General features: G+C 27.3%; 1 protein-coding gene and 1 long non-coding RNA gene across 2 annotated transcripts; both read right to left on the minus strand.

Annotated features, from left to right (window-relative positions):
- Nucleotides 1-1,760: 1,760 nt before the first annotated feature.
- LOC113385346 (regulator of microtubule dynamics protein 3-like) lies at nt 1,761-5,942 on the minus strand. Its single transcript, XM_026623188.1, has 9 exons — nt 5,570-5,942; nt 5,294-5,375; nt 3,950-4,172; nt 3,477-3,672; nt 3,016-3,114; nt 2,821-2,936; nt 2,555-2,691; nt 2,029-2,128; nt 1,761-1,956 (listed from the first exon to the last, which is right to left on the minus strand). The coding sequence occupies exons 1-9, from the start codon at nt 5,691-5,693 to the stop codon at nt 1,885-1,887; spliced, it is 1,149 nt and encodes a 382-aa protein (XP_026478973.1). The 5' UTR covers nt 5,694-5,942; the 3' UTR covers nt 1,761-1,884.
- Nucleotides 5,943-8,462: 2,520 nt separating this feature from the next.
- Nucleotides 8,463-8,702, minus strand: LOC113386827. Its single transcript, XR_003368017.1, has 2 exons — nt 8,607-8,702; nt 8,463-8,538 (listed from the first exon to the last, which is right to left on the minus strand). It is a non-coding gene; the product is annotated as an uncharacterized LOC113386827 (long non-coding RNA).
- Between the last annotated feature and the right edge of the window lie 3,867 nt (nt 8,703-12,569).

Genomic DNA, 12,569 nt, shown 5'->3' on the forward strand with positions numbered 1-12,569 from the left:
TACGAAAGACAGTTTATCAACCAAAATAATTCATAAAATCACTCTGAAGTATCACTGAGTAATATTATTCGAATGACATTCGAAATTATTCATGTGTTATTTAAAAAACATCATATTTACATTTATTTTGCACAAATAATTCGACAAAATAATGGAGACTGACGCCATTTTAGTTTCAAACATGAAATTAGTATTACCAGAATATATCGCGAGTAATAGTATTACCTAATTGGCAATCGCGATGTAAATAAATTTAAATAAAGGCGCTTTAACTCAAACTCAAACACTTATATCTGCTCATACCTAGGGATACACTACGGTTCTTGTCGAAATATAAAAAACACATTTAAAAAAAATTATGTCTTCTTTTATATATGCATGTACCCCATGCACCATTAACCATTTTCTTTCGATAAGTTCCAAGCAAAAATCTGCTGAGATCATAACTATTTTTTTATAGTTATGTTTTAGTTGGCGTAAGTTTTAAATATGTTTCTTATTATAATATATAAAAAAGCCGTTTCTTATTATATATCTTTGAATATTTGATAAAAATAAAACGTCCGAAACTTTGTTTAAAAATCCGTGGATAGATATTTTTGAACATTTTATAAAAATAAAACGGCCAAAACTTTGTTTAAAAATCCATGGGTAGGATATAAAAGAAGATTGATGGATAGATATATTTTTGATTATTTCACAAAAATAAAACGGCCAAAGCTTTGTTAAAGATAGCTTAAGATTTAAATTAAATAGCTCATCCTGACTACAGGTATCTATGTGTATCAACATAATTGTCTAAAATTTTTTGGTACGGCAAAACTTCAATTTGAAGCACAAAACTTTTTAAATTTTTCTGAACTATATTTGTTCTTAATTTACTTTAACATAACATTATTTTTTTCAGTCATTCACTTTTCATGTTTAATTTCAAGCATTATACAGACTGTACAATTTTCATCACAATCGACAGTAGTAAGTAATATTGATTTTAGTCTATTTTAATTCGCGTATTTTGATAGTTTTTCAGTTTAGTTGCAAAATTTTTTAGTTTAATTTTTATAAAAATAATTATAATTGTAATATATATGTAAGAATCTTAACAAAAATTGGGGTCAAATATTGCTTTTAGAAAATCTGTGACAATATATGGATATCCAAGAGTGTTGTGGTTTTTTACCCTTTTCACCACATGTCTTTGTATGAAAAATTGTATTATAAAATTAATGAAAGATCAATCTGTATTTTTAAATAAATATATATTAAATGGTTTAATATTTGTACAAACTACGAAATGCAATTATATTATATATTATAATTTCATTTTCTTCACCGCTCACCAACAGATTTGTTATTATTAACTGAATTAAATTAACAACAATATTAACAATCTTTCATTGACAACAAATTATATGCCTATATAAATTTATATAAATACAATTATAAAATCATTATTTGGAACCTATCTTACCCGTATACATATACATTATATATGAATAAGTTCTTTAAGGGCGTCAAACATCAAACAAAGAAAGAATAAAGATTTATAAAATAATCTTTAATTCCAAATTCCAAAAAATGGAATTAAATATTATTTTATAAATCTTTGTTTTTCTTTGTTTGATATATCGCCCTTAAAGAACTTACTCATATATCTCAACATCAAAATTAACTACTAAATCTATTTATATATATATATATATATATATATATATATATATATATAATGTACATTTATTGGATTTAATTAATGTCTTCTATGTCAACAATTTGAACTTATTTTAACATAAATTATGTTTCAGTCGATACTTAATTATCCTAAAGTATTTATGGGCTATGAATTAGGCAATTTATACTATATGAGCAAGATATAGAATGCAAACTTCAATCCATAGAATTTTCTAGATTGCTATATTTTGACAGCAAGCGATCTAATTCTTCATCATTAACCTTACTCTGAAAGTGAGAAAGTGAGAAGATAAAATATTTTATTCATATACATTTAATTTTCAAAATATTTAAACTTACTGTAGCACTGCCATCTGATTGTGTACTTTTAGCTAGTTTTAACCATTTAGCTGCATTCTCAAAGTCACTGATAGCTATATATGATTTTGCAAGAAGAAACCTAAAATTATAATTTGTAGAAATAAAAGTATAAGAAAAAGCTATATTATTTTAAAATCTATATAACTTTCATCACTTATTTACAATACATTCAGTTGAAAATACTGGTCAAACATAAGTTGTGAATAAATGTTAAAATGTAAAATGTGTATGAATACGAATACTCTAATGGATTTCAAAAACATTTGTCTAAAAACAGGTCAAGTAAAAATCTGATCCATACACTTTAATTTACATAAATATAACATCTTCTGGTTTGAATGTAATATTGCTATAAATGCTAGAGGCATTTTTTGCCTCTTACATAACTTTACATTATATTATTTGCAAAATAATTAGTTAATAAAAAATTAACCATAACAAGTGTGTAATTTTGATGTTGTTTTGAACAGATCTTTTGAATTTGAAAGAGAAAAATTAATATTACCTATTATCTCGTGAAGGCAGTATTGAAAGTTCCTCTGCTTTTTTAAAATCTTCAATAGCTTCGGGATAAGTAGATGTGGGGGGTTCAGCAAACAAGCTAGATGCCAATTTTCTTTCTATCCATGTTAAACCAGACACCTATATAAGAATTCATTTAAATTTGAAAAAACTAATTTTTATTTATGACTGATAGTTTAAATTTTACCTCATTTTTAAATTTGCCAAGTAAATGATATAAGTATTTATGATTAATAGTTTTAAATTTACCTCATATTTAAATCTGCCAAGTAAATGATATAAGTAAGGATCACTAGGATTTAATTCCAAAGCTCGTTCAACATGCTTCTTAAACACAAAACCTTCTTCGATTTTATCTTTGATACCTGTATGGATTTGTAAAACATTTCTGTGATTAGTTTATTTTATCATAAAACAAAAATCATATCTAAAAATTATTACTACCTAAAAATTCAACTCTTGAGCCCATAAGTATTGCATACCATTTATGACATTCTGAATTAGCTTCATTTAATTCTAAAGCTTTTTCAGCATTGATTAACCCTGCAATAATGACTTGAATTATATAACAAATATAATTATATCATAAGTATATATATATATATATATATATATATATATATATATACCTGTAACCCTGTGCTGCAGACGATCTGATATCATGTACTAATGATTGCTGTCTTTCACTTGATAGACATTATAATAGTTAATAAGATTTTGCTTACAGGACTAACAATTTTCATACTTGAAGAAAAAGCTTCTCAATCTACATTGATTATTTATTATTGATAGATTGATATTTCTAATAATTATGTTCAACAGCTATGTAAATGATCATTACATGATCATTACTTACACACAGTTTTAAACTAACAAAATTAAAATTCTGGATTAATGTTACTAACCTTTGCTTATCCATTCCTCTCTTTCTTGTCCTGTTGCCAAAATAGAGAGCCTATAACAAACTTTAGCTAGTCTCCAGTATAATTCTGCATTTTCATTAGATTGTTTTGTTGTTTCATTTAATTTAACTAAAACAGATTTAAGATCTGCTTCACTATTATGACTTGCCTTAAGAGTATTGTCAACTATTTCAAGAGCCTATAAAAATGATATAAAAATGTATAAACAATCATTGTATAAAAAAAAGATAAATTTTTCAAATCAGTCAAATAGTAGAGCACTCACATAATTTGTACATATTTAATTCTAGAATAATATGTTATTTTAATTATTGTTACTTGGTAAAGTATTGTTTAAAATGAAGTTACTGAGATGTTCTTATTTAAAGACCTTATATACACAAGTGTAGACTTCAGAATATAGTTGACTTCATTGCTTTCATTCATTAAATGTATTCGAAATATATATATTTTACCTCAACCACACTAGTAGTTTTTTCATCTTCAGTATCAGTAGATAAATCATAAAATTCATCTGATGAATTGTCCATATCTGTTGACAAAGCTGAGGTATACATATCTGTATCTGAATTATACAACACAGGAGAATCGGTTTCAGATTTTGTACTTTTAACTGATCCATCTAAAGGTTTTATTCTTTTGCGCCTGTGTTTTGATTTGTTTGCTTCTTTTTGTGCTCTACGAGTAAAAAATTGAAGTACTTCATAAAACTATCTTTATAAATATTTACATTAATTTATACTAGTTATATCCTTATGTGAGCTTATAGTTAAACAAATATAAAAAATGCAAGTATGAATATAAATCTAGAAATTAAATTAATTTATATTTGTTAAATTATGCTAATATTTATATATTATATTACTCTTTGCATTTGCATCCATCTGCTCAAAATATTGATGCATTTAACGCAGATTGCCAGACATTTTTAGGAATCATTTTTAATATAAGTGAGTTTTATATACACTTTACATATATGTAGTTTGTAAAATAATTTGAAAACTAGCTGTAAGTGGAATTCTGTCTTGAGGCAATTATGGCATCGTGCCTTAAGGCAAATTGCTGGAACTTCCCGTACCGTAACAAAATGTTCGAGGAATACTGAATGTTTTCAAATAGATTATTATAAATATTGTAACATTGTCTAATATTTATAAGAATTATATAAACTGAATTGCAAAGTTGAAATTATTTGTAAAGTATATTAGAACTATAGTCAGAATTAAAAATAAAATCTGAATTATTTTCGATATAGAAAAAATAAAAAAAAAATTAAAAAAAAAAAGGAAAAATTTTTTTTTTCCAAAATCAATTCCGTATCTTCGAAATGGCTGGGCCTGCCTTTTCCAAAAACTAATAAACACTTCTCCCAATCATTACTAATTGAATGTTTTTTAGATCATTCAAATCGGATACTCCGTTCTCTCAAAAAGTCGATTTCTATTTTCTGCATTCTTTGTTCCGTACCTCCGAAACGGCTGGACCTGCCTTTGCCAAAAACTAATCAGCTCTTTTCCCTATGAATAGGAATCGAATGTTTTTTAAACCATTCAAATCGGTTGATCCGTACGCCCGAAAACGTGGGCGAAAATTTGTATCCATACATACACACACACACACACATCCATTTTTTCTGAGGTATGCCAAAATGTTCAGAAACCTTCAAAACGTCGAGAAATGTAAAAAATTTCAATTCCGATTTTCGGCCTATTACAATAACTTACCCTACGGGAAGTTAATAACTAGTTTAGTTATATTTCTTACATAATATTAATTAGATCATTTATCTAAGCACTTACGTTTCTTTCTGTAGCTTACGCAAAGCATCCAATTCTGCTTGCAGAGATTCTAAACGTTTATCGAGACTATCTACTTGTTTGCCTAAAAAAGTAATTTCAAAAGTCTATATCTTGATATATTATTAGTATATCAATATCAAACCATTCCAATTTTTATTTTATTATTGGTTCAATTTTGAAGCTAATGAATTATAGCAAAAAACTCTCTAAACTTTTAGATAACGGAATAATAGTTTCTTGAGTTATATAGACATATTTTGGTAATAATAGACTCACATAACATACGACGCTTCTTCTCAGCTAGAACCTTTTCATATATAAACATTCCTGCTGCACCAACTATTCCGACAACGCAGGCACCCATAATTCCAAACATATAATTGGGCGCTGTATTACTCATCTTGGACAATTTAGGTGTTTTTAAATGTGATGTAGAGTAAAACTAATTCCAATTGTATTAAACAAAGTGAATAAATTATTCACAAATATACATAATGATCTTATATTTTCATATTTATTATATGTTACTATTCATGACCGCGCGATTATTATCGCCATTGATAAGGTATAAACCGAAGTCCACATATTTTAAACTTGTTTATAAATACACATATTTAATTAGACAAGAACGATTTTATTTGCATATTTGTATTCACGTACAACCTTTCATGATAAGGAAACGCGACGATGATGACAGGTTTTTCTGTCATGTAAATGTGACAAGAAGGAGCTTGAGCTTACAAGAACGTTTTGACAGTAACAATCACTAGCCTACATTAGACATTGTATTGTCTAGGACAACACTAGTGTTAATATCGTATTATGTTCAGATTCGAATTCGAATTTAGAACACTAGACTATATTCTAATTCTAATGACCCAAGATAATATAATAACATAACCATAAAAGGTTCCTTAGGTAAGATTGGTACAATATGCAATAGTGGTTTTCCTAGAGTCTAGGTAGGGCTTAGACAAATAATAACAGTTAGTGACGGTTGTAATCATAAAGCACTTTGTACGTGTACTTTATAAATTATACTCTGTTTACGTTTTACATATATTTTCAGTCTTTTATCTATGGGTAGCACTACATTTGGCACAGATGTAACCAACCAAATTACCAGAAACCATTCAATTAACTTTAATTGACATAAATGGTTGTGTATATAAGGTATATGAGGTAGAGGTCCTAGGATGTTCCTTTGATAAACTACATACAGACTAAATTCATGATTCAACTCCATTTTTGAAAAGTCTGTTTGTTGTCGGATATGTTATGATGCTAGGATTTGTTTTATTTAATAAACGACATCTTTATGCAATACTTTATAGACATCGAGTCTGATAACAATAAATATGACTTCATTCTTCTTCAATGATTTTAGAAGCAGCCCGGAAAATGAATTAAATGAGGAACATGAATTCTTGAATACTTAAATAGCTCTCACATATAATAGAAGTTTATTATTTATTGCATAGATAAGGAAAAAAGGTTTATTATATATACATATATATATATATATATATATATATATATTCATTTATTTATTTAACTCCCCGTGGCAATAATCATATAGTTTAATGTTAACGCGAAAATAGTTTTGATCAAATATACACTCTAGATAATCTAGATGATAATTGACATGTTGAGCGAATAAATAATCTGTTAATGAAATTGCAAATAATTGAGAAATCTTTATAGTTGTAACATGATTTTGATTTCATTTTCTGTTTTACTAAACAATATATTCCACACTCAAAATATTGTTTCTATTTACAATATAAATAATCTTTAATCTGATCTCTTTTAAATACAGGAAATCATATTGGTCAAATACTTTATCCTTCACATTATTTTTTTTTTGTTTATTTCATTTATTCATATATTTTTTCTAAAAATGGAGGTTGAACTGACATGACATTTGACTGAAAAGATTTATGAAAAATATTCCAAATGCTTATATAAATATTATTAACACAATTTTTAACAGTTAATACTTACATTTTAATCGGTATTTATTATATTCTAATGTATTTATTGAAATACTATATATATATATATATATATATATATATATATATATATATATTTTTTGAATAGTCTTGAATTTGATGTTGATATATATGTTTAATTTGAGTTTAAACTCAAATTAAACATATATATATATATATATATATATATATATATATATATATGAAGGCTAGCATATGTATAGTAATGTAATAAACTTAAGTTCAGTCCGATATTTTTGCCTATTTTTATCTTTAAGTGATCTGATTACTTTTTCTAACAATGATTAACATAGGTAATAAGAAACATGATTAAAACCATCTATTTCAATAAATATTTTTATTCAAAATATATACATATACTATTTACAATATAAAGCATGTCACAGGAAACATGTAATAAATAATATCGAATAAATATAAATAATATAGAATAAATAAACATTGAAATTAAACATAAAAAAGAGAAAAGAATTGCATTTTGAAGAAATGATTAGCCGAACCAAAGTTAAACCAAACAATGAATGAAAACTGAATTTTAAAATTTAAATGGAAGTATGGACAGAAACCTTGTTATATAACTTCCAACAACCGAAAAACCGTATTTTTTGTAGAAATGCTATCTTTCACCACACGGAAAATATATTCACATAAATATGCTTAGATTAATCAATATCATTCATCACCCATGCTGCTCGTTTTATTGTTCTCAAACCATTTCTCAACACTGGTTTTATCATTCTTGTCTAGATATGTACGATATGGTATCACAGCTTTGCATTATGTTTCGAAAATCTTTCCTGGTAATTATTGATGCCCTTAATGGTAAATGTCCTTCATACGGTACATTTCTAATATTTTTCAAAATAATGCCATCTGAAACTCCTACTATAACTTGATCTGTAAAAAAATTGAAGATTGACATATAAGTCAATGAAAAATTTATCTTTGATATGTTCTTTCAGGCTCTTATCTAATGAAATAAATTTTATATCTTGATTGTGTCCCGCATGTGTCTTCCAAAATTCAACATGAACTGTTCCATTTTGATTAATAGTACAACTAATCCTTGATGGGCAAGCATATCCGGTTTTGTTGCTCGTTTTAGAAAACAAGCGTACAGTGGGTTTTTGATCATGTGTATATGACCTGTTTTAGATTTGTATCCTGAATTGCATTTTACATAATGCGAAAACTGCTTCCGCTCTATGTCCGCTTTCCACAATTCAAAATCTACAAAGTCAAAAATGTAGGTAATTGTGTAATTAGGGTTATAAATTATGAGAGAGAAGACTTCAAACCTTCAATTGTAGTCTTGTGATAAAACTCAATATGATCGTATAGACCAGTGTACCTAGAAAAAACAGAGGAGCAGGAAGGGAGTGGACATCTTATTCTGGTTTTTCTTGATGGTGTACCTACAAAAATGATTTATATGTAACACAATAATAAATAAGATCAATGTACACATATAAAAGCACTACATACCTATAAAATTTTCCTTAGAACTGATTTGAACTGAACTTTAATAGAAAAACACTTATTGTAACAATGAAATATGAAAAATAAACATTAATTATAATAAGAAGCTTACTAGACAAAAAAGCAACGCAAGCGAAGCGATCCAGAGCACAAAAACAAAGAACCGAAATATGTGAAGAAAACTGTTATAAACAAATACAAAAAGAAACAATAAATTTAGAAATAGCAACAGAACGAAAGAATTCTAATTACACGAAAAGAAAAAGCAGAAAATATAATAAAACGCTTAATTGAAACGAAACCGTCGCGACGCTATACCCACACAAAAATGAGAAAAGAACGCTGGTCTAAATATTCCACGAAATGACAGATTATGCTCTATCCCGGAGCCAACTTCAGAGCGTAGGTGCTTTTTAAACGTCAAAATCATCTGTCATGTTATCAGAATTTAGTGGCTCCTGCGATTTTGATACAAACAAACGAACGATCCATATAAGTTTATTTATCTTTGATGTTTTCCACACTTACTATTTTGGCTAACTTCACAGCTTTCAGATAAGATAAATTTAATTTTGACGTTTCAAACTGAAAGAATAACAAAAATTTTGTGGTTATATATTTATATAAACTCAAATTTGCGAAAAAAATGTGTAGAATTTGGTTTACAAAAGTTTTAAACAAACTTTTTGTGACAGACATAATATTTTTAATCAATTGTACTTAGTGTCATTGTGCGGTTTTAACGAATTTATTTCAAATTGTTTGTTATTATTTTGATCCTTTGAATTCATACAACTGGCCGTTGTAATGTTTAATTACCCAACGAATGTTTAATTACCCAGCGAATAGTGCTTAATTATTGTGTGTAATTATGTTTTAACTAGTTTTTTAATATGTTTTGCCATAAAATTTGATTTTAGTCCTAATAATTCATAAATTTGAGACCGGGGTTCCGATTGCTCTCAGGGGCACTTTCAGTCGCGTGAGCGACTACGCGAGTACCCTCCAACCTGCCTATATAAAGGAGTGCTAATTAGCGGGCGGCTCATTAGCGCGTCAGCTCTCGAACAGTAAACATCTCGCGCAGTAGTGCAGTGCAACTGATCAAAGTGAATAGTAAATATTATTATTTTGAAACCAAGTAGTGTTTTTTAAGTGTGTTCCGGTATGCAGTATATACTTATAGAAGGTAAGAGCTTTTACTTTTCATTATTTTGTACTATTATTATGTTTTATTAGCACAACAATTGACGCAGTTTGGTACAGATATGTAAACAGTCTTTACATCTGTAAAAATGTCTTAGGCGTGCTTAATTGTTGAGTTATTATAAATTTACTACATATTATTTAATATTATGGCACCTTTCTTCAATATTTATTGAAATTTTTACGTTTTTTTGCAATTTAAATTTTGTTGTTTTTAAAAAATTCAAGATGGCGGCCATAATATTATTGACAGTTATTAGCACAACAACTGACGCCGTTTGGTACAGATATGTAAACAGTGTTTACATCTGTAAAAATGTTTTAGGCGTGCTTAATTGTAGATTTATGATAAATTTAATACATATTGTTTAATATTATTGCACTTTTCCCCAATATTTATTGTAATTTTTGGTGTTTTTTCCAATTTAAATTTTGTTGCTTTTCAAAAATCCAAGATGGCGGCCATAACAACAACCGGTGGTTTTTGCCTGATTTAAGCAATATAACCGTTTGCACAACCTATTATTGATGAAAATTCAATAAATTTTGATGTAATAAATTGATGTACATTCAAAAACTGTGCCTGTAAAGTATTTTTTGTTCTAAAAAGCAACGACAAATTCTTCGGTCCTGACGGCGTCTCAGCTGTCAATTGACCAAAGTTTGAATTGCTTTTTTAACATTACAATCGTATTTGCTACGATAATTCCAATATAAATCATTTTCATTTAACAAATTGAATTCATTTTCATCAAATTGCATATTGTTATTATTTATTATTTGCAACTTTTTCGCAAAATATTGACAAGCCATCTAGCGGCGCTTTTGCAAAACAAGATGGCGTCCGTTGCTAACTTTAATTTATGTTCAAACCAGTACTTCTGCTTTATATTTAAATATTTACTATTATTATTTATTCAATAGTTATACACCTTTATTATTTTTTTATATAATTTCAAGTTATATAAAATAATAATGTAATGTAATGGAATTATTTCATATCATTTTTATATATATTTTATTAAAATATGACATAATTCCATCATAGACTTTTGTATATGACTTAAAAATAATATAAAATTCTAATGGATTAATTAATAGTTATTTTTAAACGTTTTGAAACAAATCCATCGTTGTATTTTTCATTATTTTCAGATTTTGATATGATCTTATCACTTCGAGCCCACATCACTTCATTTTGCAGAGAGTTGCAGATGCAGAATTTGCAGATATTTATAATATTGCAGAGAGATAAATGGGCGAAGATGCTGCAAAGGTAGGTTTCTTTTATTTTCAACTTATGGGTTTTAACTTACTTAAAAAAATAAATAATTTTCATAGCCCATGATGATATTTATGCGGATGCGGTGATAAGCAATGTGTTCATTTCATATATTATAATTGATTGATGAGTTATTTATGTTATATTATTATTTATGCGGTCGAAATATCCTATTTATATGTATTTAAATTTGTCGTCGTTGCTGAGAAATCTTCAAAAGGTTAGTGGCTTTGTTTTTCATTTAATTTCTTTTATTTTTATTTTTATTTTTACTATTTTTATCACTTGCTTGTCACCATCGATATGAGATTTTTTACTAGGATTTTTTCCAATTAGAATTTTTAATGATCAAGACTAACTTTTACTTTTTATCACACCCTGATCGGTTTAGACACCGAAATTTTGTATATCTCATTCTATCCTGTTGTAACTTTTATTTTTTATCAAACCCTGATCGGTTTCAATACCGAAATTTTGTATATCTCATTCTACACTATTAGAACTTTTATTTTTTATCAAACCCTGATCGGTTTCAAGACCGAAATTTTGTATATCTCATTCTACCCTGTTGTAACTTTTAATTTTTATCACACCCTGATCGGTTTCAATACCGAAATTTTGTATATCTCATTCTAACCTGTTGTAACTTTTATTTTTTATCAAACCCTGATCGGTTTAGACACCGAAATTTTGTATATCTCATTCTACCCTGTTAGAACTTTTATTTTGTATCAAACCCTGATCGGTTTCAATACCGATATTTTGTATATCTCATTCTACCCTGTTGTAACTTTTATTTTTTATCAAACTCCGATCGGTTTAGACACCTAAATTTTGTATATCTCATTCTGACCTGTTGTAACTTTTATTTTTTATCAAACCCTGATCGGTTTCAATACCGAAATTTTGTATATCTTATTCTACTCTGTTAAAACTTTTATTTTTTATCAAACCCTGATCGGTTTAGACACCGAAATTTTGTATATCTCATTCTACCCTGTTGTAACTTTTATTTTTTATCAAACCCTGATCGGTTTCAATACTGAAATTTTGTATATCTCATTCTACTCTGTTGTATCAAACCCTGATCGGTTTCAATACCGTAATCTTGTATATCTCATTCTACTCTGTTGTAACTTTTATTTTTTATCAAACCCTGATCGGTTTCAAGACCGAAATTTTGTATATCTCATTCTACCCTGTTGTAACTTTTAATTTTTATCAAATTCTGATCGGTTTCAATACCGATATTTTGTATATCTCATTCTACCCTGTTGTAACTTTTATTTTTTAT

Source organism: Ctenocephalides felis, unplaced genomic scaffold, assembly GCF_003426905.1.
Source record: "Ctenocephalides felis isolate EL2017-DRISC unplaced genomic scaffold, ASM342690v1 CF-g0.4_SCAFFOLD_03571, whole genome shotgun sequence".
NCBI lineage: Eukaryota > Metazoa > Arthropoda > Insecta > Siphonaptera > Pulicidae > Ctenocephalides > Ctenocephalides felis.